Here is a 25,814-nt window from a genome sequence, read left to right as displayed (position 1 = left end):
AGTTCAGAAAGTATGTATTTGTTATTGATTTCAGCGAATGGTTGGGCAGCTGTGGCTCAGAGGATAGAGTGGGTCATCCACCAATCGGAGGATTTGCTCCTCCAGTCCGCATGTCGTTGCTCAAGTATTCTTGTGTAAGATACTGTTCCCATTGACTGTTCCATCTGTGCGTGAGTGTGTTAAAAAACGGAGTCGCAGGTGGCACCTTGTATGATAGCCTCAGCCACCAGTGTGTGTAATAAGTGCTGTGAGTGGTCAGAAAACGAGAAAAGCACTATACAAGTCAAAGTCCATTTACCATTTACTCCAGTGGCTGTATTTGGGAGGTGTAAATTTGCTTTGTCTTTGGTCTGAACACACCTTTAGAGAACTTAAAACTTTAAATGTATCTAGGAGCAAAATATAATATATATTATCCAGTATCTTAAAAAAAGATATGTTTTATGGTACATTTTCCTCTTTCTCCTTTAATTCTATATACCATAATGGACATGATGTTTGACTTTCCTTTTCTGATTTTGTACATTTGTTTTTAATTTATTTGTTTGTTGTATCTAAATATTTTCAGTACTAGTTATCATTCCATTCCATGTACTATCGTTAATACTTACTCTGTTTATACTGTATATAGGCTTTGACAATAAATGCCATAAGGCTTTGTTGAATTGAACTGGACTAACCTGAGAGAACAGATTACACATTAACCATCTATTGCAAATGTATTCTGCACAGTGCATGAATACTGTGTAGTAACAAAATAAATGCAGCATGGCTCTTCAAACAGCTACTGACAAATATAGTTACTAGAGCACATAAATATCATCAGAGTCCCACTCAGCTCAGGAGTGTTTGCACTCTACTCACAGTGCACGTCCACCAGGATGCTGACGTTGGTGCTTCCCACAACGTTGAAAACTTGACAGGACACAGGCTCAGTGAAGAAGGAGTGATCTGCTGTGGTAACGAACACACTTTCCCTGGCCCCTTCCAGCAGCACGCCACCTTTTGCCCACCTGACGTAGAAACACATCACCATTTAACAAGTTTTCAGGCATTACAAATCATTGTTATGTCAGTTTGCCAGCAGGAGATCTCAAAAGCATAATGGGTTTTTATAATTTTCTGGTGGTGATCCAAATGTAGATTTTCACTACTAGACAATGAGTGTTTTTATATTATCAATTAAAGCTATTAAACTAAAATTTAAAAAGCCTTGATGTCAAAACCTGAGGGAATGATTGCAAGGTAAAGAAATACATTCCTCTTAATTTCTGTTCAGCTCAAAATCATATAACCATACTGCACATCTGCCATTAGATGACATTTTAATATACACTCAATAGGCTTAGTGCCTAAGTGCCTGGCAGTGCTCCCACACTGGGACCCTCTGGTGGAGTCTCAAACCTCAGATTAAAACCACCGTGTTTAAGTCCAGCATTTAGCGATTCCAGTGCTTCAGTGCTGTCACTTAAGATTAAAGTCAGTGTCTAATTGTTTAAACGTTCAATACTTTCACCAATTCTGTTCTGCAAGCAGAAATTACAATTCAGGATTGCCTCCAGATGGTAGTAACAAGCAGACTGGAATAGATGAAAGAAAATCTATTGGCATTAAACTGAATTGCAATCTGGCTCCTGATGTTGGACTGCAGGTATAAGATGGAACACTGTCTCAAAAAAAAAACCTTAACCGCCATCAAAAAGTCCATCACATCCTGAACTAAAGTTTTAGCAATGCTGTCAAAGTGAGAAGTTACAAAGCGTTTGTTTGATAAATAGCAGAGTTTTTAGGTATTGAAGTGAACTCCGATTTTCTATTTAAGGCTAATTTTATTCAGACCTGTAGCCAATGATGGGAGGGTTGGCAGTGGCCTGGCAGGTGAAGGTGACTCTCTCGCCCTCCAGGACAGAGCGAGGCTCGATGGACAGGGTCACCATAGGAGGGTCTACACAGGAAGAGATTCACATTCAATGTACAGCTGAAGATAAACTGAATGACTTGTGTTTTAAGCTGTGCCAAGCAGCATGGGGATTGATTTCCCACACAAATAAGTCACACAAACTATAAATTTCACATTAAATCTAGTATACAAAACAGCCTTCTGTACTAACACTGCACTGGTTCTACACTTTACTGTTGCTGCAGTTATTCTCCCAGTAATTAGTAACAACACTGGGTTGAAAAAACACATCAATCTCCTTGATTGAAAATTCAAACTAAAGTTTCCCTATCAGAAATCATTCCTTCTTTCTTCAGGGAAACAATTGAAATCCCTTAAAACACAACAAATATCAGGTTTTCCAGATGTTGAAGAAAATCAACCTGCTTTGGGAGAAAATTACTGGCTCCAGAGATGGTGCCAAAGCAATGCAAACAGCTAAGTCAAACCTGGAACAAGCGCAAGACTGAGAATGGTAAAAAAAAATCATGGCTGTAAAGTCACAAACACAACTTATGTGCTGTGTTTTTGATAGTAATTACTTCTAGATGACCATTCCTGGGGCACTTATTTAAAAATTGTTGCATGATTTTCCTACATGCCCACACAAAAACAACCCCACCACACCTTTACACTGGAAAAAAAGGGGCAACATACGGTGGACATTGAGCATAACAGTGGCTCGTTTTCCCATTGGCACCGCCGGGTTGCTGGCCACACAGGTGAAGTTGCGGCTGCTGTCAGTGTCGATAGGTGTGATGGGCAGGTAGCTCCTGGTCGTCACCCTCTTTCTGTCTGGTAGCACTTCCTGTTCGGCAAAGAAAAAAGAAAGGAGAGGAGAGGATGGTTGTGGGTAGAATTTAGGGAGGGGAGCAGACGGAGGAAGATCAAAGAAGAGGAGGAGGAGCGCGATGGATGGGGAAGGACGAAAAGGACGAAAAAAGGAGGGATTGGGAAATATCACGGGAGAAACAGGAGAGAAGAAGGGGAGGAGAAAGGAGAGAGACATAGGAGGGTTACTAATGGAGCCAAGAGAGGTAAAGAAATAGCATAATGTGGAAATAGAAACAGCAGTCTGTAGGTAGAAATCAACAACATTTTTAGACATGATGCAGGGGAGGAAAAAGTCAGAAACTGAAAAAAAGTACAAAGGAGAAACAGCTTGAAGGAGAAATTTTATAGAAATCTGTGTTCTTGTACTTTATCACCACAGTTCAGATGTTTAATGTTGGTGCAGGAAAATAACTGTCTGCAAATGTTCTTTCAATTATTGAAAGCAATTCAGTTTTATAATGATACTGGACTTTGCATTCAAAATAAGAGCTGAATACTTCTGTGAATAAGAAAAGAAACACAGCAGTGCTAAAACATTTCATTGTTTAATCAGTTAAAAAAAATATTTTGCTACTTTTCTTACTTTTGTATCATTGTAGATGAAATACTGTACATATTTGGGGTTTGGTTAATTGATCAGACAGAAGAAGCAATTTTATGACGATATCTAGGGCTTTTGGGAATTTGCGATGGGCATTGCTCACAGTTTTTGACATTTTACAGACTGAAGATTTTTGTTATTAATTGGATAATAATAATTGATAGATGAAACAGTAAGAAAAAATAACTCCTTGTTGCAGCCAAAGAAATTCCCATAAGCTTTAAATCTTTTTCTGCACAATAAGAACAGAATCCAGTCTGGTTGGATTCTGGAGGTGGGGTGCTTTGCAATGCAGCTTCAAAATCTGTCAAGAAAGTGTGTACAGCCTTCACTGCTGTGTAAATGCGTGGTCAGTAACACGATAATATAAGAGCGGCATGTAATATGTATGAGCATGTGTGGGGGGCAGAGAACTGGCTGCAAGAGATGTAAAAACATCTGTGTTTGAGCGTGTGTGAGTCAGTGTTTGCGGCTCTGTCTCTGTGCATATGAAAGCATGAGTGTGCATATGTGAATGTGTGTGTGTGTGCTTGCAGGCATAATTTCATGTGTGTAGGAGAGTATACATGAGCGTGAAGAGTATGAATGTGGGAGAAAAGAGTGCAGAATGTAACACTGTGATCCTAAGTGTCACCTAGTACAGTTCCTGCCTGTATGCGTGTGTGTGAGGGAGTCTGTGGTGGTGCACATGGGTTAATTAAACATCTCTTGGATCTGTGCACAAGTTGTGTCACGACCAGAAAATGTGTGTAAAGTGGCTGATGTCTGGGATGTGTGTGTTCTGTAGCCACATGTGCTTCTCTTCCCATGTGGTCAATGTTGGTAAGACAAAGTTTATTGAAGTGGGTGTGTAATTATACACACATCATACGCAAGACACAGGTATTGGAAAACACTGGATCAATTATGTCAGTTCAAAACTTGAAAGAGTCACTTACACATATATTTATACTTGGTAATAATGTCTGTGTGGGTATGACACATTATGTAGGTTCTGATATTACTTAAGTTTACAGTTTCTGTATATTTTGAATAGTTTTTCCTGAGGTTATGTTTAAATTTTACTGATGACAGGTATGGTGCTGTAAGGCCATATAGTGCGTATGACAAAAACAGATTTATACAACATTGCGCATGAAAGATGATGTGAGGTCTTCATAGGTGTATATCATATAAATTTTTGACCATGGTATGCAGTGTTATAGTGAGGCAGAATCTGTAATATGTGAGAATATATAGGAAGAGGGTGTCAAGTCGGTAGTGGACCTGACATAATGTAATATTGACGGACTTACCTGCCATTATTGTAATCTCAAATAAATCTCATGCACGTTTTTCCTACTCTCATGTGAGTACTTTAGGTGTTCACAAAAAGAACTGGAGCAAAAGTCAAAACTGGGATACCTTGCAGACTCAGTGGCCTAGGAACTTGGGTATGTTAAATGGCCACCATATGATCTCATGAAAATGTGATTTGGATGTATTGAAACACATTTTTGTTTTAGAATCAGTATGTAGGCAGCACTTGTGTGAATAAAGAATGAAATACTGGAAGTATATTTATTTAATTGCAGGAAGTGAAATGACCCCTCAGCCTAATAAAAACACAAGTAACCATGCAGGTGCTATCAAGTTTCATTCTAAACATTATTGCCTTTTTCCCCATTTTTAAAACCTCTTAAATGTAGAGAAACCAAATGTACAATTACTATGATTCTCTTGATTCACAAAACAGCTGGAATGTTAAACAGCTTATAAATATTGAGTGAGTAACAGTTTTTCTGACTGTGGATGGCTGAACTAACACATTGCACCCCCAAATCTAAACAGACATAACAAATGAATGCTACAATAAAGGTATGATGTGACACTCATGCTGTTGTTTTTCAAGTAATTATTTTTTGGCTTTAAAAGAAGTGTTGCACTTTTCCTTTAACATATGCACATGTACGTCTACCAGATGAAACATGTATGATCTGCTGTGTCAGCATTGTTGACTGTGGCATCCTTCTTTAGCCGAGCCAGGCAAGGGATATTTAAGGTTGCAAAGTTTTGTCAAATTGCAGTTTAATGTGTCTCATCTTGGTCCAAAACTGCGGTTTTGTTTCACTAAATGTGCAACTGTGTTGTTGTCGATTTCATTTTGTGTGGCTGCTGTGCCTTTCATCCAAGGACAGAGCAGTAGCAGCTTTCTTATAGTGAGGAATTAGGATACTTCCTTTGAAGTGTGTTAATTAGTGTGATATGGCAAATAGATACCAGTGATGCATTTCAGAGATATTTGGGCCTTTTCATTGCCACTATTGAAAATATGTACTGTGTTAATTATCTCCTACCAGGTTTTAAGGTGCAAAATGATGCTGCCAACTGGTTAGCAGGTCAGAATCTGATATTTGTAAGCATTCAAGTGCATTATATAATAAATATTGTCCCGGCTGCCAAGATATTATTTTGTCAACCAAGAACCATAAAAGTCTTGTGCTGACTTTGCACTGGATGCTGTACTTCCCTAATGCAAGACTCCAGGGGTGATGTGTGGCCTGAGGTATACATACTGTAATTCCCCTTTGCAGTGCCCGCAGCAAAAAGCATATAAACAAACAAACAAACACACTGAGAATGGCTGCTGTTGAGGAGCAGACTGTTACTACTCGAGTACTAGAAAACACCTTTGAAGCCACCAGTAGGCTTTCGAGATTATGCAGATCTCATTTTAGTGTGATAATCTCTGCATGGTTTTATGTGGGTTTTATGTTGCATGGCTTGCGCATGTGTGCTTGCTGTTATCTGCATGTGTGCATGGGTGTGTGTGAGTCACCGTGGACTGGTGGGCCCCCTCCACAGGGACTCCATCTTTGGTCCACTGGATGTGTGCTGCAGGCTTGGCCCCGCGGGTCACACAGGTCAGGTTGTATGGAGTCCCGGCCATCAGCAGGAGCTCCGGGGCTCCCTCGACCACCGGGTCCTCAGGAGGGACTGGAGGAGAGACACACACAAATGCAAGCTTTAAAAAGGACTCATTTATGCAAGTGTGCACTCATGCATACGCACCTAAATATGTACATATACAGTACATGAACAAAATATGTCCAGATTGGGTGATGTTCAAATAGAAAAGCCAACAAAAGTGTCTTGCTCTACCTCTTAAAATCACTAAAACACATTGGATTCCTCAGGTAGCATTACCATCAGACTTAAAACAAAGCTGTGTTCCTTAAAAGATCACATCTTGGAAATATAGAACATGGTTTTCACTATACACTATACAACAGCAAAATGTAATACTAAGCCGTTCTGCTCTTGAGGGAATCAGGATGAAGTTAACACCATGTTGTTGTGATATCCAAATCTGCTCTCAAGCATTTTCCTCAGGAGGTTTTAACTGCTTGACCTTGAACCTCTTTGCTGTGAGTTTATGATTTCAAAATTCCTCTCCAACATCTTGTTTCTCTTCTACATTTCATTCCTCCTAACCATCAGTACTGCACAGTCAAAAGCAACTTTACACTAAATGTTATGGCTGATGTTAAGATATCCATGGTAACTCGTCAGATGGACAGCTCCACAAGATTGAGGAGATACAGTGAATGCCTTGCTTAAGAGTTACATAGCTCTCTCAAGTTTCAACCAAATCTGAGAGCTGAACCTGTTTCCCATACCAAAGAAGCTCATGGGCTTTGGAAGCTGATGGACACAGATGAAAAAAACCCCCAAAGCTTTAGTGCAAGACTGACACATCAAATATAGTCATCAGCATAGAGCCACTTGGACCAGATCTTAACGTGTGCATCTAAATTGATCATGCACTTTAACCACACTGCTCATCTGTAAATTCGGCTCTGAGTGTGAAGCTTCTTTGATTTGATAGTCATCTCCAGTTACTCGGGAATGAAAAGGTCCTTTCCTCAAACAGTAGTGGCTGAAAAGAAAAATGGCCCCTCTATCTGCAGCCAGTTCACTTACTGAGTACATTGAGTTTGGCCCTCCTGGAGCGCAGGGCAGCCTCTGTGGCCTGACACTCGTACAGAGAGTCATCAGACAGCTCGGCATTGGAGATCTCCAGGTTGTACTGGCCGATGTCCAGAGCCCGCAGCACACGATACCTAGGCCAGGCTGCAGGAGACACACACACACACACACAAACACACACCAGGTTTACAGTTAAATAGATGGAGAGACACCCAGTAGAAAACTCACTTGTTGGAGTTTCTGTTTTAGTTCCACTGTGAGTCATGCGTGTTTATTTGCAGGTCAGAAAAGCTTGACGAGTTTACAAAATTAACTTCTGGGATGTAATTTAAAAATAGTGGTACCACCTGGAAAAACATGACCCACTGTTTTAAAAATGATTGCTGGCATGAAGAAAGAGGCACACTTCACGCTGCCATTACACTCATGAGTCATCATAATAGCACTGCCTTCACAAATGATCCGTCTGAGGATAATATCATCTTTATTTTAGAAACACTGAGTGATGAGATTCAGGTAGTACCACTGAAAAAAATAAGTTTATTTCAGGTTTTGGAGCAAAACTTTTTATTTCCGTCTGCTCATCTAGTAAACAAGACCAAAATGTAGATTCACAGGGGAAATGTAAATTCGCAGGGGGAAAAAAGCCCCAGGTTCACATTTTAGAGCTGGCATTTTTTCACTTATTATGATATTTCTTGTTATGAAGAATGTCTTAAAATCTGTGGGAACATTGTTTTATTGACTGTAATTTTTAACTGTTCCAAATTTTCACTTCCTGCCAAGAAAGTTTAGGTTGGAAAAGTATAGCTCATCAAATATGCAAAGACTTAGTTACTTACTTACTTACTTAGTTAATAAATTAGACTTAGTTAGACGTAGTTAATTTAAAGAAGTACTTCATCTAAATCATGGGTCTTCAACAGGGGGTATATGTGACCCCTCTGGGGTTAAAATTAAAATATGTTTGAAAATACACACGATAAGCTAACTCTCAGGGGCATAAATATAGACAGCACAGGCAGTGCTGTTGCACTGGGGCCCCTAGGGGGGGGAGGGTGGGGGGGCCTTGCAAATGAGTCAGACTGCCACCTCAAACTGCACCTGTCTTCAAAGAGGAACTCACATTACATTTTAAATGTTGCCATTTGCTAAAGGCTATATGCCCTCGAAAATGCAAATCCCTCTCTGCCATGATTTTCTTTTTTCTTTTCACTCTTTCCTTTTTTGTAAAATAGTCCTTGGCAATCTATAACAAAATGATATGCTTATTCTACATGAACTAGAAAAATGGGCTATATGTATAAAAAAAAGTTAAATTAAATAAATATTTTTTTTTTTTTTGTCATGTACAGGTATGCAATGATGATTGGTGGGTAACATGTATGTTGTTGTTGCCTAGGGCTCTAGTTTCCCGGCGCAGCGCAGGGTGGTGCAGGGTGGCGAACCCCGCACAGAGCTAGTTTCGAGCAGCGCAACCCGAGGCGCGCTCAGTTTGGTGGTTTGGCAGACCGAGGTGCGCTGAGATGGGTGTGGTGGCACAGCAGGGGGAGGTGACGACAGATCCAGCTTGGCGCAGTGACAGTTTCGTGCCAAAAGGCTTCGCCAAAGGTGCGCTAAAAGCTCGCCAGCTGAAACCAGGTCTACTGTCAGCGCAGGGGGAGCGCAGCCGGTATAAGCCGAAGTTTGGCTGACCGGCAGACAGTGCACACACGTCACCAAAACCTCACAGGCAGGCTTCCAGAATATCAGGCACATTAACGATGCAATAAATAGCCACAAAACCACTATTCAGTGCAACTATCTGCAATCAGCACATAAATGTATCTCTATATATCGACTGTCCCGTCACATCTGATGTCAGATCAAAGGGGATTGGCACCGTTTGGCACGTTTGGCACGCGTAATGCCAAACGTGCCAACCTGATTTGGTTAACACAGCTGCAAACTAATGAGTTCACATCCCTCTCAGCCAACCACAAACAGCCACAGCATCAGATAGGGAGTATATATTCAGCATCTGTCATCTTAGAAAAGTCAAAAGAAAAGAAACAGAGTGAGACTGCGAGAGAGAAAGAGAGAGCACACGCGCGCATGAGAGAAACGCAACATTGATTTACAATTGTGGTGACCTCCTCCCAGGCTACCTTTGCATCATCAGCCCGTGGAGGCCTGCTCGCAGTTCCGTATATTTGGACACTGTGAGCTTGGACCTCCCGGACCAAAACATCAGTTTCCTTCTGGAAGGAGTTTGGCTGTCTGACGCTGCTGATCTCTTCTGCCAGGGCGAATTGAGTAAACTCTCATTACGCCTTCACGTGGCGCATTTAAGGGTGAGGAGAGGGACTCATTTGATTGGTGTGATGTGTGTAAAACCCACTCCACGCCTTCTCTCCTCCCTCTTTCTGACTTGCGCTGGTAGGAGGGACGGAGGTGGGATAGAGGAGTAGCTGCACCAGGGCACGGTGTGCCAAACTTACAAAATCCACCTGGCCACACCCAGTTGGCGAAGCGCAGGTGCGCTGCGCCCCCGCCACGCCCAGTCTGCGAAACTAGAGCCCATAATGTCAAGTCTTTATTTGATCATGTGATACGATACGATACGATACGATGCGATACAATGCGATACGATACGGTATGATACGATATGATACGGTACAATGCGATACAACACAGTAGCTAGTTCAGGTGCAAAATCTGTCAAGACTGACAAGCTGAGCACATCTGCAAGTCCACCGAGCAGTCATGCCTTTTAAACATAAAATAGGCTATAAGAAAGGAAGTGAGAGAAACAAACAGGAGGAAAAAGCAGCAAAGCTTTTTATAAACAGGTGCCAGTTATGTGTGTGGGCGCCATATAACTAGTAACTAGCATGCATTAGGGGACCGTCACAATAGCATGTACTGGAGCCCATGGTAACCACCTTATCCCACTGCCAACTCTTATCAGTAATCCTTGTCAGATGAATCCATCATGTATAAACATATGAATCTGTTCATAATCATTATTTCAATATCTCAGTATAAAGCATAATTTTTCAAACTGCACATCACGTCGTTTTTCAGTATAAGGAACATAAAAAGCATATAAGAAAAGGAAAAGAAAATCACTGAAAACATTCATACATCTACTCATCATCTTTTATTCAGTGTCAGGGACTGTATTTCTGTGCTCTGCTGACACCTGACTTGTTTACAATATAAATTAGATGTAAAAGCTCTCATGAAATGGATAAAAGCTGAATCGCAATTGCATTAAATCAATCAGAGACAGCGAGCAGCAAATGGGATGTGTATTTAGTGAAAATGTCAAAGCTTTTTATCATAACACACAAATAGCATTATTAGCATTATTAGCATTTATTTCAGAGGTTCTGAAGACCTTTTTGCATTAAGCAGATCCTCTGGAGATCATGGAAGTACGTCCTTTACGTAAACAACACGGGGGAAGGTAGTGAATGCAGGAACACTCACACACATTCACACACACATAAACAAGCACACAGCAATACAGCAAACACAGTCAGAGATAAACAGCTGAAGGGTTTTTACACAAAGACTGATCAAACATCGCCACATATACAATGACGCCACATCAGTTCCTGTACGATACACAAACTGCAGAACTACAGGCAGCGGTGTTCCAATTACAACACCCCCCCCCCACACACACTTTTCTCTCTGTTTGAACCCTTGCCTCTCAGACAAAGACATAATTGAGCGTGACGTCCCACTAGGGGGCACTCATTGATCCTCTGTGCCCAATCCTAACATGACATCATGGATTCAGATGGCAAAGGCAGGCAAGCAGTTGGGGGGTGCGGAGAGGAGGAAGGAGGGTGAGGTTGGGGGGGGGGGGGGGGGGGGGTGTTGGGTTGGGGGGGACAAAAGTATTAGTGGAGATTACATCATCCACTCCAGCACCTCGCAGCATAGCAACCACAGAGGTGAAAGCACCCCGGGGAGAAGGAGAAGAAGGAGGAGGAGGAGGAGGTTGAGGACGAACAATAAACTGCCACTAATGCCTGCAGGTAGTGAGTAGATGTGTGTTTTATGTATTTATATTGACACGATGCACATGTACATGTACATGTTACTATACATTGATCATACTGAAAGGCTTTTTGGTGAATGAACGCAAATCTCCTGCGTGTGTGTGTGTGTGTGTGTGGGTGGGTGTGCAAACTGCAGGTATGAATTTAATGCACAATCTGCACTCCCACACTCATCAACAGCTGTATAAAATCATACAGGGCGCATAACAACAACCTCTTATACATCACATTTCATGCATCAACAACATGCTGTTACATCAGAATAAATTAATATGATTTGTCAGTGCAAATACTGACAACTTACAGACTTTCCTCCATACATGACACAACCTCTTGATTATATTTCAAACATGAAAAGCAGAAGATTGACAGACAGTGTGTCAAGGATGAAGGGAAGAATAGCAGCACAGACAACTTAAGGATAAATAATGGACAGAAGGTGATGATAGATGGTTGAAAAGCAGAGGAAAAGAGACAGAGAGGACAACATGTTTATCAAACGCCGGTGTGTTTATCATCAGAACCATGCTCGCAGTAGGCTGCAAGGACAAAGAGAGCATTACCGACATAAAGAGAGAGGGAGGAGGAAGGGAGGAGAGGAGAGGGAGAGAAATGAAAAGCAATGGAGGGGATCTGGGAAATACATAAAGCAAGTGATGATGGAGCTGTAGTCTGAAAGACGGGGAGCAGGAAATAAGAGAAGGGTGGGGGAGAGTGAGAGACAGAGAGACGTGCTGACCTTTACTGAACCTGTGAATTAAATTGAGTTGAACACAAGATTCACATCACATGTCAGATTATCACTTGTGTGACTGTGTGTGTGTGTGTGTGTGTGTGTGTGTGTGTGTGTGAGATGTGTTTGTGCAATGTGTGCTGTTCTTTGTGGATTCATTTACAGTGTGATGAGAAATGTGATGTGCGGTGCAGAGCTGAAAGGGCACAAAGTATGTGAGCGCTAATGTGCTTATCGTTTATAATGTTACATTTTGTTGAGTATATTGTTAGATTTTTTCATTAAAGTAAATATCTGACATTTTCATATAGAAATAAATGTGTTTTACCCTTTATCGCAGAATGATTTTCAGATAGGGTTTCATGTGGGTAATGAAAGATTTGTCTAATGAGTTTTTCTTCAGAAAAAAATGGGACAGTTTAGTAGTATTCGGATGGCATTTGTGTTTGAGTCCTTGTTGTGTAACTGACTGAAACTTAACCGCACCAACGCCACATCTAAGATCCACATGATGGCACAGTCCTTGTCACAGTTTGATTGACAGGCAGAGCAGAAACACAAAAGCAATGTGCTTAGCATCAAAGATATCAGATGCCATTGATAGTCTTCATCCACTGACAGATAATGATTTAAAACAATGAAACCAAACAATTAAAAAATAAAAAGGGGGATTTCACAGATTATTAACCAAAATTCCCATTTTTGCTATTTGCCAGTCTTCTTTACTTGCCATATGCAGCTTGTTTTTGATTAAAGGGGCAATAAGCGGAAATTCATCATTTCTAGATTGAAGGAATTAAAAAATTGAACTAGAGGTATAATTTCATCTGGAGTATAGCATGACCTCACACACCCTCTCTCTGTGTTGATCTCCAACCCCTTGTTTACAAGCTGGTCCGGCTGCGCGTTCATGGACGTTCATGTGAATTGCTGCCTCCTCCCTCCTCTCGGAGCCCTTGGCCCTCCCTCCCTATAAAAGGCTACAGCCAGTGAGCAATGGCAGCGTGTATTTTCGAAGCGAAATGGCGGAGAGCGGAACGAAACGTCCACCTGAAGATGACCAGGATCCGACATTACCTCTAAAGAAACAACGGCCGTTGGCAAAGAAGTTGTCGGATAAAGAAAGGGACAGAACCCGGATTAACATTGGCCTTGCATTTCCAAGGTGGAGAGCACTACGAGAGCTAAAGGGGCTACAATCTGACTCGGAGCTAGCTCTTCTTCTCCTGGACAGGTAGGCTAAGTAACAACATAAAGTCAAATGTCTGTTTAAATTAGTGTTACAGTAACATTAGGCACATGTCACTATGTTGATTCAATTAAATTTCATGTTACAATCGTAGCATGGGTTCGGCTCGGTCCCAGCAATGGGGCAGGTATTACGGTTGTGTTAGGTGAGTAGTCCGGCAGCCCAGCTAACATTTGCAATTAGCATTGTAAAATGTAGCCAGGCTAAAACATCGCTCTCACTCTCGGACTAGCTGGGATCCGTCGATGGCTCTTGCCGATACTACACTGCTGCAATATTAAAGGTGCAATGTGTAAGATATGGCCAGAAATTTAGCTTTGAATATTCTAACCAGCTAGTCATGGCCCATCCTATCCCATAACACCACTTGTTGGTCAAGAGGTGATAGTGAGTCACTGAAGCTTCCAGTCTGCCCTCTGTCCAACATGATCTGACAAAGAAGTAGAGCTGCTCCAAGGGCTCATTAATAGGGTTCGCCATGTAGATGAGCTTAGTACACCGTTGATTGTTTTTTGGGGGGATTGTTTGTCATTTTATTTTGCTAATTAAATGATCTGCCTCCAAAGAACAAGTAAGAACTGCTGCTCAGGGGGCAGTGGGGAAGGAGAGCATATACAACCAACATATTTTCAATTCAATTCAGTTCAATTCAATTCAGTTCAATTCCATTCAATTCAATTCCATTCAATTCAATTCAGTTTTATTTATAAATCCATTATCACAAATCACAATTTGCGTCAGAGGGCTTTACACATGACAACCTCTATCCTTGGACCCTCACAGCGCACAAGAAAAGAAACCCCACAAAAATGATCTAACTCTGAGAATTACAGGTTCATTTCAACCAAATCAAAGTTAGTGATTGCTGGAACAATGGAAAGGCTAACCAAGATGGTTTTAGTAAGTTTTATTTTGTTTCTGTCGAGTTTAAATTAAATGTGTTTTACGATGGGTTCACAAGCCAATTAAGCTTGACTCAGTTCGATGAAAGAGAGAAACCTGAATTCAGAAAGATGGAAGATGGAAGTCAGTTGTATTTTTCTGCTGAAAGTAAGTGTTTGTTTATTTATTAGACTAAAAAAAGGCGAAGAGAGCTGATACCAGTTGGCTTGGAGGTGAAATGCTACCCCCCATTCGTAGGCATTCAGGCATTAATAGACGTTTGGAAAAACAAATATCTCTGTTATAATTTCTTATACTAAATCATGTTTTTTTGTCCAATCCAGGGAATATCAATCGCATTTTTGCTTTTTGCAAATTTTTGCTTTGACAAGAGATATATTTTTTCAAATTTCTTTTCATAGTTTTCACAAACCATGATTGTGTTTTGTACTCAAGGGAATATCAATCAAACTAGTGTTGTTTATTCAGTCAAAGAATGGCTTTTATCTTTTTTTGGTTTGTTTTTTGCAAATTAACTCTTTGAGTACTTGTAACTTTGGTACTTTGAGTACATTTAGAAGTAAATATTTGTCTAATTTTACATTTAAAAACATGCATGACACTTACTTAATAGAGTATTTTTGGCACAGTTGTACTGCAGCTTTTATTTAACTTAAAGATCTGAGTGCTTTTTCCACCACTACTTCTAACCACTACTCATTTGCTCAGAATCAAATTTATAAGCAAGTCTTATAAGTGAAGTATCAAGGTGATAAAACAATATTAAGGAAGTTTTTTAAGCTGTTCAAGAGAGCCCCTAATAACCATCCTTCAGCAGAGTTTGACAGTTCTGTTTCTGAGATGTTGCTTTCACCTTTCAACAGATAAAAGTCTGAGACACTTTTTATTCAGAAATATTTGCCAAAATGTGTCTGGGCAAAGAGTAAGAGCTATCAGCAGCTGCAGTCATAAGATGTCAATACCAGCAAACAGTAAGCCACAATAGTCAGAAGCTTGTTTGAATATTTTTTGTAAAACGAGGTTGAAGGTCAGTGGAGAAGGACACTTTTACTTTTCTTCTTCTCTGCGCTTCTTACTCTTGCACTTCTGAGTTTCCTCAGATCCATCTCCTTAATGCAGAAAAGAACTCTTCTTTGTCTGTTGTGGCTATGACCCTTTGACTCTGCTCACTTTTTGTTGCATGTGATGCTTCCCTATCTCTGAAATGAAGTGTATTCTTCTGTTGCACTCACAGCAAGTCATACTGGATGTGCGTGTCGGCTTAAAATGTAAATGCGAATGTGCGTCTGCTTTTGTCAGCAGTGTGAGGGATTTTCTCTAATTCAGCATGATATACAGGACTCATTTTTGCCCCGATTGTCACTCATACGCCTCTTGGCTCTTAACTCTCTCTCTCTCTGTTCAGTGTTCATTCCCTTAATGTTAAAAACCCCTACACTTTTCAGCCATAATAGCTTTTGTCAGGGTTCTTAGAGTCAAAACTGAACCGAAACCGTGGCTGAGTTATTCCCCTTCTTCACTTCACTTTGATCCCTGCAGCTTGGTGAAGCTGCAAGGTTTTTTTTTTTCTCTCCCACTACAGGATTTCTTTCCCCTGCCTCACCTCGTAGACCCTCTCCGATGCCGAGAGCCAGGCCATCTTTGGTCCACTGGACGATGCCGCTGTAGTTGAAGACCACGCAGGACAACACCACCCGTTCTCCCAGTACCACTGACTGGTCCGCAGGCTCTTGCGAGAAGCGAATGCACCACACTGCAACAGAGGGACAGAGAGGGAAATCAATTTTAAGTTCCTTTCATTGTGACCTGGCCGTGAGCTGCCATCCTTTATTGCACTGTATCGAGCTACACAGTCCCTCAACGGTCTTATCGACTTGTGCTTGTCCATATGGAGGCTGTTGGGGTGATTTGTTATGTGTCTTTATTGTGTATATGGTGTTTTTATTGTCCTTTTTTATTATGTTTTTTTTTATTGTGAGTGTGTTTTAATATAAACCCTGTCTGTGAGTGAAATTCCTCTTACGGGACGGTAAGGTTTTGAATTGAATTGCCTGCATTTATGCACATATGCACTGGCTGAATGGAGGGACACACGAGAGTTCACATATTATACTTCATAAAATCATTTTAATCATTTCTCTTTTTAACTGGGCCCTGAGCTCCATTGCTGGAATTTGCATATTTGTCATTCCTCTGTGCCTTCTGCTTCTGTTTTGTCTCTTTCTTGCCCCCTTTTCAAGTTTTCCCTGGACTTTACTGAGGCTTATGTGTGTCTCTGCGTGGGTATGTGTGAGTGAAAGTGTGTGTGTGTGTGTGTGTGTGTGCCTGCACGGATGTGTAAGTGCGCTCGTGTTGCGAGAACATCATTGCCAAGCTGTGATACAGCCTGCTCTTTTTCATCACACAGTACAAAGGATTTTGCTTACACACACACATTTCCTCCAGCAAAATAAGCCTTTTGGCTATTGCAGTGCCGCTAAAATACATGGGTATAAAAACTACAAATGTAGCGCCAGCATACATTAACGCTCTCGCATAAAGAGAAAGTGTCAGGTGAGGAGGCGAGGCACCAACCCGCCGCTGTTTTCAGCCGTTTGCATCATCAGGTAAAATTCTTTCATATTCCAGAGAAAGTCTTGCAAGAAGGCGCGTTAATTAAGGCAGAGAAGGAGACTGTGGTGCCTTAGATGACACACGCACACGCACGTGCATGAGCTCACACACAAATAGGCTCAATCTCACACAAACAGAAGTTCCTGCACGCATGCAACACTGAATCACACCCAGCATGCACTCGTACACACACACACCTCACTGAGTCATTCACACACATGCAATTGCACATTGAGTCACACAGCTGAGGATACATGCAGGCACACATATCCAATCTCACATTTGTGCACACACACATACACTTCCACAGAGTTGGTGTTTGTCTTCCCGTGGGCTATTCTGTTCTTGGATCATGGTTAAAACAATCCTATTAGCTAATTAAGGAAAAACTAGTTAATAAAGCAGGCCGTGGCTCTGAGGAACACGTCTCAGAGGGATTGAGCCACAAAGGTGCAAACAACAGGGAGATTTACTGATTTGTCAGGAGGATTACACGACCTGTCATGTTATATGTGCAGAAGGCTCATTTATTGAAGACGGGGATCTTCAGACTTCACAAGACGCACTTTGATGTTTCATCAACTTTCCTTTTGAATACTGAATCAAGAAGACAACTGCTGTGACGGTGCGCTGATAGTTGTTCTATCCTTTTGAAGTGTAAAAGAAAATCCGCCTTGAAACACTGAACTATGGCTGTTGTTTGGTTGTGTTTTTTTTTCTGGCCAAACGTAAAGCAGACACTGTGATTTTTGAAATATCATCTCTGAGTTTACAAAAGAACAGTGTTACAGCTGGCTCAACTTTTGCACTTACCAAGTTTTGTGTTGACCGAGACATTAGCAACATTTTTGCAACTTGCCAGATACATCAATTTGCAACGATTCCTTGTCCTCGTAATTGCGTTTTCTTAGTTTCTTAGCTGTAGTCTCATTAGTTGTGTATAAATGTAATTTCTAGAAGACAGGGCTGTTTTTCTCTGAGGTTTGGACTGAATCTGGTTGGGAACCTTTGTTGCATGCCTCCACATGTTATCCGTTTTTTTCTTACTGCATACTGCTTTTAAATAAATGCAAAAACACTCCCAATTACTAATCACAGGAAATGTGCTCTTCAAGGACAAGGCAAAAAGATGACACAATGATTCAAATGTTGCAACTTGAAAAAGCCTCAATAGACCAGAATGCATACACAGTCAGACATCTCCAGTGAATGATCAAACAGCCATCACACATACACGTATAACCCACAGTTTAACATGAGCTCACACTTCTCCTACTGGCACAAAGATGAGATCAATGGCACACAAGTCAAGACGTGCAGATCCAAAGACTGCTATGATGTATTTTATCTATTAATAATAAGTTATACAACCTCGATGAAGATGCCAAAATATTAATGTTTTTTTCTTCATAAACCCTGACAGGAAAAGTGATCATGATTTTCCCCACACTGGAACTACGTCCATCTTTCATCTTCAGGAGTCAAAGACAAACACAGGAGCTGAGACAAAACAATGAAAATGGAAGTTGCTGCTGTTTCCTATGGAGAAGGAGAAGACGGAGCTGTTGGGATGTGATATCCTGCTGACATGAGTGATTTACATGTGGGTCATGTTATGCATGATTTATGCAAAATTAACAGCTATTACGAGCAAGGGCCCTCTTCTTCGTGTATAACTCTCTGTACAGAACAACGCAGGACCCCCTGGGACAGACTGCGGTGTGTTATTGTGTGTGTGTGTGTGTGTGTGTGTGTGTGAGAGAGAGAGAGAGAGAGAGAGAGAGAGAGAGAGAGAGAAATAATGACAGAAAGACAAAAAGGAGGAGACAGAGAACATTTCTTTTTGTGTGTCGTGATATTTGAGTGTGCATGGAAGTGTGTGTATTTATCTGTGTTTATGTGCGTGTGTGTGTGTGTGTGTGTGTGTGTGTGTGTGTGTGTGTGTGGCCTGTCAGCCTGCAGCAGGGACTCAGATCGCGGAGGAGAGAGCCGCACTGACAGAGAACAGAGATGTAATTAACCCTACGGGATACCCACCCTCCTCCTCCTCCTCCTCCTCTCCTCCTACCCCGACACACACACACACACACACAAACTCCTCCTCTATCTCTTCTGCCCCCTCCACTTTCAAATTCCCTGTCTACCTCCGCTCCCATGTGTTCACCTCTTCTTCCTTCATTCTGTCTTTCTGTCTCTTTCCAGGTTTACCAACCAATCTGTCTGTCTATCTGTCTGTCTGTCTCTGCCTCCTTTTCTTTTCTCTTCTTGTCTAACTTCATCTATCCTTCCAATTTTCTCTTTTCCTCTCTTTTTATTTGTCTTTATTCCAACATAGCAAGTTTTCTATCTTTCACTATCTCTTGCTTTCTTTTCTTCTATTTCTCCAGTGTCTCTCTTCCTCTTTACTTTAATCTCTGTCCACATCTTTGAGCATTTCCTTCCTCTTGTGTTTCTATCATCTCACTTCTTCCCACTCTCTTCCTCTGCCCGTCCTTCCCTGTCTCTGCACTTGCTTCTGTCCATCTCTCTTCCCAGCCTCCTTCCTTCCTTCCTCCTCCTCCTCCTTTCTTTCCTCCTCTTCATCCTTACCACCCTGCATCATTACCCTGAGGGATGATGTTAGGTATATCTTATCTTCCTCTCTCTCCCTCTCATTGCATAATGACCCAGTGGTACAATAGACGGAGCTTCACAATAACAGCCTCGGTGTCCAAACATATTATCCTTAATGTCTTTAATATCTTTTATTCACGCTGTCCTCTATTTTCCATCAGACCGAGCTTTATTAAACATCTATACAAGTACCATCCAGCTGGCCCTTTATCAATTTAAACTCTTAATATTTAAGCATTAAGTATATGTACATGGCTTTTAAAAGATGTTCACACATTCCATTATATATGAGCTAAGGTATTAAGATTCAATGGAAAACACTGACTCTCCCAGAATAGATGAGCTGTGCTAGAAACCCACACAGGTGCAGGTTAACATCAGTGAGCATGATTTTGATTGAGAGTTAAGTCATATGTCTAAAGTCTATCTTGACATGGGTCCGGTTCTACGTTCATGCAGGCAATCAGGACAGTAACTTCCAGTTTTGAGCCTGCCCTAGAAATGCCTATGGACGACACAGACCAGCCACGTTTCACTGGGTTGCATCATCTGATGCCAGCACAGCGCACTGGACTCACCATACAGACAAAAGCAAGTGACAAAACATGTCATTTGTGACTGCCTCCAAAATACTCCTCTCATTTGATGCACTGCAAAAACTGTATTTCTTACTGAGATAATCTTATATTTAGATTTAAAAATGACTCTGACTTGTTTTGAGTATTGGTTGGATTATCTGGTGCTGTCTGATTTAATTCAGGTAATGCCTACACTAGAGCATGCTTGTGGACAGTTTTTGGAGCTTCCCAATAAAAGCCCCAGATCAGAGCCAAATCGGCAGTTGCTCGGTGCTCGCAAATTGGTGTTCAAGCACTTTGTGTGAGCTGCTCAAAGATGTAAGCAGAGAGGCTCGCCGATTCATCACAGACATCTGGACCTGCTGGGGACTTTGTCGGCAAGCTACAACCAATGAGAGTGCAAGACACGTGTTGAGGACAGAGACGAGCGGTGCTGCAGCGCTTTCCATGCTGTGTTTGTGGGTTTGAGAGGGAGAGAGAGGGGAGGATAAGATGGAAGGTGGACTATTGCCTTCAATTTTTCTGTAAATTATGAGCCTGATAACTAGCCTCATGCTGCTTTGTCACTTTTTGACTTTGATATTTTCTATTAAAGCCAAGCCTCCCCACCCCCCCAGGACCCCTGGTTGTAGTTGGACCCGCGCATTTCATGACACACTCATCTGGGATTCCTCCTGATGAAAGATCTTGTAGTGTGTGAGCCCGTCACTGGTCTGGTACATAGTGTGAAAACAGAAGTTGTGTAGTGTGAACAGTACAATGATTTGACAACTCTGAGAGCCATGTAGTGTGAATTTAGCTAAAATGTCACTTGCCACATCTTCTTTAGCAATTTTATCTTGTTTGAGATTATATTGAGCTAGATACAGAGTTCTGTCACAGGACCTCCAGTATGCTTAGACATTTATTTTAACCTCTAAAGTTTCAAGACAAAAACCCCTAATTAAAAGTCTGGGTCTTTTGACTTGAAAGACAGTATATTCTCCACGTTTGTTAACACAAAGTGCAATCAACATTGATGCAAATGTCATTATTTTTGCAGGCTTTTGATTGTAAACCAAAGTATTGGAATCTTTGTACCAATATCTGTACCAAACCAAAAAGGTCAACCTCATGGTGGAGCAAAAGGAAATGTGGGGGATAACCAAAATCATTGGACACATCATCTGGGGAACATCAATGTCAGTGCAAAATGTCATTCCAGTCCGATAGTTGATGAGATATCTGTTTTCGCTGTCACTATTCTCGGGAAGAGAATAGTGACAGAAAAACCATGTCAACAAGAGACAGCAGTGATGTGCCAATCTCAACTTGATAACATTTCCAGAGTGTGGACACCCGTCAATAAAATAGGACAGTGGTGTATTCTGACTTGGGGCCGCACATTAACTGACAACATTGTTGCCCTTTAGTGTCTGTTTGTATTTCATTAGCTGACTTGTCTTTGCTGTGATTGACAGAAGTGAATTTCATCGGGTAGCTTCACATTTTCCAAGCAGTTCAGAGGCTTTCAATTGGCTCGAGGATGAGAAAGAAAGGAATGTTTTATAAACTGGTATTCCAGGCAACAGTACGAATGACACTGCTCACTCAAATCAAAAAATGTCTTTGTAAAACATGAAAAACTCAGTAGATATTTTAATTTCTGGGCTTCAAAGTGGGATATCATGTCATCTTATCAGACATGGTCCCATTGTTCATTGAGGAATGCACCCACTGTTGCCTAAGAGCTTCAGACCTCCAATATGGCCACCAGAGGCCAAACACAATCTTCTGCAAGGAAACCATTCCTATGTAGAAATGAAAGGACAGTTTGTGAGGTTTGTAACCCTAAACTGCACTCCTCCACACCCTGAAGCCTTCATCCTCCCTAACCCCCGCCCCCGAAAAACTGCCACGCTGACCCTCTCCGTGTATTCATGTCCCAGCTCTGCCTCCGGGCTACAGCTCGCTCCCATTTCAACTACCGCACACCACTCTCAGGCAGGAGAGAGCAAGCTGGGTCTGTGTGTGTGTGTGTATGTGCGTGTGCGAGTATTGTCCGTGTTTACACGCAAGCCTGCATGCATATCTGTCATTGTTGTGTTGTGTATGCCGTGTGCATATATTTGCCATTTCTGAAAAGGCAGCAAAGGGCAAAGTGTGGACAGGAGAGTTAAAAAAAGGTGTTTGCATGAGAGAGAGCGAAAAGAGAGTGAAAGTGAGTGTGTCTGTGTGGGAGGGAGGGAGGGAGGGAGGTAAGGAGGGAGGGAGAGAAAGAGTAAACCACAGAAAAATAGAGGAGAGAAGAGAAAGGGAAGAAAAGGCAAGGATGGAGAGACACAAAAAGAGCAGTATTAGGAGCGAAAAATAAAGCCTGCTCTGTCACTGGGTTTCGCTTCAAGCATTTTTGTGACATTTCCTGCTCACTATTGTACTCAGAAAGTTGAATGGAAATGGGGAGGTTCATTAAAATCATCCTAACACAAATCCTCAGCACTGCAAAAAAGTTTGGACACTTCTCAAAGTGGATTTTTTTTTTTTTTTTTTGGATAAAGCATTTTTGACTGTCTCATTCTGTCTCATTGCACACATGGTCTTTAGGCTTTTTGAACCTGATAACATTAGGCTGACCAAACGTCCTCTTTTGCCCGGACATGTCCACTTTTCATGTCCTGTCCAGGGCGTCCAGGGGATGTTTATAAATTGATGATAATGTCCGGTTTTCCTTGTGTGTGTGTGTGTGTGTGTGTGTGTGTGTGTGTGTGTGTGCACGTAATCCCCGAGAGGCTGCCTTATCGGCAGATCTCACTCACAACGAGGAAGCGGCAGACACCGGCGGCGCAGCATTATTCTAAAGCGGCCTTCACATGATACAAACAATGCGCTTCACTCACCGCCAGGTGCGGCACAGCGGCGCGGTCAAAGTTCAAATAATTTCAACTCTGAGCGCAGCGCTCAGGCGGAAAATCTGAGCGGTGCGCGACACCAAGGGTAGCGGTGCCGCTTTGTCAGGCGTTGCTGCCCTCTCCATAGACAAACAATGGGACAGCCAGCACAAAGCGGTATTACAGCTGATCATGTGTAGAGGCCTTAAGCTTCCAAGATGCCGAAGCGCAAGTGCGGCTTCACAGATGAACTGCAGAAAAAATTCCCAATTTACCATCCCGACCCGGTCGGGATATATGGGAGGCTGAGTGCACCGTGTGCAAAGCTGGCACATATGATTCTGTGTCTAATAAAGGTGCCGGGGAGCTCAAAGGATTTTCTAATACAGAAGAGGTATTATTTAAAACATTATTTCATATTATTTATTTATTTGTCCATTAAGACTTGAAAAGATAGCTATTATTTTACAAGTTCATTCATTCATTCATTCATTCATTCATCTTCTAACCGCTTCATCCTCTTGAGGGTCGCGGGGGGGCTGGAGCCTATCCCAGCTGACATCGGGCGAGAGGCAGGGTACACCCTGGACAGGTCGCCAGACTATCACATAGAGACAAACAACCATTCCCGCTCACATTCACACCTACGGACAATTTAGAGTTATCAATTAACCTAGTCCCCAATCTGCATGTCTTTGGACTGTGGGAGGAAGCTGGAGTGCCCGGAGAGAACCCACGCTGACACGAGGAGAACATGCAAACTCCGCACAGAAGGGCTCCCACACCCGGGATCGAACAAGGGAACCCTCTTGCTGTGAGGCGACAGTGCTAACCACCACACCACTGTGCCGCCCTATTTTACAAGTTGATTTTTCTAATACAGAAGAGACATTATTTCTGTCATTATTTCATTCCAGAGATTTTACATTTATTTTACATTTATATTTATTTTTGTACAATTGAAACTTGTAAAAAGATTATTATTTTAGGCATAATAAAAGCAAGTTGAGTAACCTCTGAGAAGCCTATCTAAATTTCTGTCTTTGAGAGATACTATTTTGTAATATAACTGAATATTCTATCCATACATATTAAAATTAAAAGGCATCTTTGAGTAAACTGCGAGTATGATTTAAGTAGGCTATCTCGTGGCCGGGGCAAGTCCTCTTTTTTGGAAATCAAAATATGGTCACCCTAGATAACATTATCAACCATGATCACAAACTATCAAACATGTTTCAGCTGTGTGTTGGTGCATTACATTGGGGTGCATTGTAAGACAGTGTCATCAATTCTTAATAACATGCTTTCCTCAACAGTTAAAACATCCCTTTTACATACATCTTGCAATGTTTTTAGCCAATAGACAATGACCTCATTCACATAATTTTTTATAATACAAAATTTCAAAATGTTCAAAATGAACTTGCAGCTGGGTAGCTGGGTAGATTTGGGCCACTTTCAAGTATAAAACAGTACTGTGTCTCTACTCTCTTTCATTTGATCAGGACAACTGCTTTGATGCAGCAGGGGTGCTGACCCAAAGGGCTCCAGAAAAAAAAAAGGTTGCCTGGGGAAAAAAATGTTGAACCTGGCTTAACTTTTGCTGCAACACAGCGTATGGTGCATCATGGTGCGTATGGTGCAAGGTGCATTGTTCTCCACACTTTGTTTTAGCGCTGTGTCAGTACTGGAGAGAAGTCTGGCTCAATCCATCATAATTCTGCACTAAGGGTTTTGGCGTGTTGGTTGCTAGCTTAGTGGTTGTTGTTTTTGTTGTATGGACAGTGGTAAAATGTGTGGAGATAGGTCTGGATATACGAGACTAGTTTCATGTAGCGACTGGGATTTTGAAAATGGTAACATTGTAACAGGAGCGGCTGTGGCTTAGAGGCAGAGCAGGGTCGTCCACCAATCGGAAGATCAGGGTACGGATCCCCAGCTCCTCCAGTCATATTGAAATATCCCTGGGCAGGATACTGAACCACTTTTGCTCCCGATGGCTGATCCATCAGTGTGTGAGTGCGTACTGAGTAGCAGGTGGCACTATGTATGGTAGCCCTGGCCACCAGTGTGTGAATGTGTGTGTGAATGGGTGAATGTGAGATAGTGTAAAAGCGCTTTAAGTGGTCGGAAGACTAGAAAGGCGCTCTACAAATGCAGTCCATTTACCATTTACCACGCAGATTGCGAAGGGAAATAGGTGGCTACTGGCAGGAAGAAATACCCTCAAGTGCTGGGAGATTACTTCAAGAAAGATGAAATGATTGTCATTCAATGTCATAAATTGTCATAAAATGTTTTGTTGTCTTCTGAGTCTTCAAACTCATGGATCTATAAACTATCAAACCAGACTTCCTGTGGCCTTTTTCAACAAATCAAGCTGCCATTTGCAACATGAGATCATTTCCTCTTGAGTTAATTTTGACATGCTTTACTAAACAAAAAAAAACCTGCCATACCTGTGACCTAGGTATGAGCATGCAAGTGTCTTTTAGGATTCACACATTTATGTGCAACTTATGAGTGACTGCCACAGTTTGGGATGTAAGCAGTGCTTGCAAATCCTTTTTGTGCCTCCCGATCAGAAACATATCTCTTATAGATGAGAGAAACCGCAAGCAGGAAAAAGTGTTGCTTGAAAGAATGTCGTCATATGACAGCCAAGAAGGATAGATGAATTATAGATAACAGAGTTAGACATGGCGTGTGCATGCAAACAATGTTTAATGCATCACTGCATCTTATTAGATTTGCTTATTAATTAGTGTTTGCTATTGGAATGTTTCTGCTGTATTTGTCTTCCATATAGAAAGACATTTATGATCCCTTATAGTCTGTAGTGGAGTATAGGGACACA

The 25,814-nt window shown here is 41.6% G+C and overlaps 1 protein-coding gene across 2 annotated transcripts in view; it reads right to left on the bottom strand.

The window, feature by feature from the left end:
* kirrel1b (kirre like nephrin family adhesion molecule 1b) overlaps window positions 1–25,814 on the bottom strand; it is an 83,560-nt gene that overhangs the window by 15,586 nt on the left and 42,160 nt on the right. For both annotated transcript variants that reach the window (XM_033649952.2, XM_033649953.2), the window contains exons 2-7: window positions 15,887–16,036; window positions 7,338–7,487; window positions 6,193–6,350; window positions 2,597–2,747; window positions 1,840–1,945; window positions 865–1,013 (exon numbers count right to left, since the gene is read on the bottom strand). In XM_033649952.2, the coding sequence (XP_033505843.1) occupies window positions 865–1,013; window positions 1,840–1,945; window positions 2,597–2,747; window positions 6,193–6,350; window positions 7,338–7,487; window positions 15,887–16,036 (864 nt within the window). The remainder of the gene's footprint in view (window positions 1–864; window positions 1,014–1,839; window positions 1,946–2,596; window positions 2,748–6,192; window positions 6,351–7,337; window positions 7,488–15,886; window positions 16,037–25,814) is intronic.

This window comes from Epinephelus lanceolatus, chromosome 12 (genome assembly GCF_041903045.1).
Source record: "Epinephelus lanceolatus isolate andai-2023 chromosome 12, ASM4190304v1, whole genome shotgun sequence".
Classification (NCBI taxonomy): domain Eukaryota; kingdom Metazoa; phylum Chordata; class Actinopteri; order Perciformes; family Serranidae; genus Epinephelus; species Epinephelus lanceolatus.
This window is presented reverse-complemented; position numbering and strand designations above follow the sequence as displayed.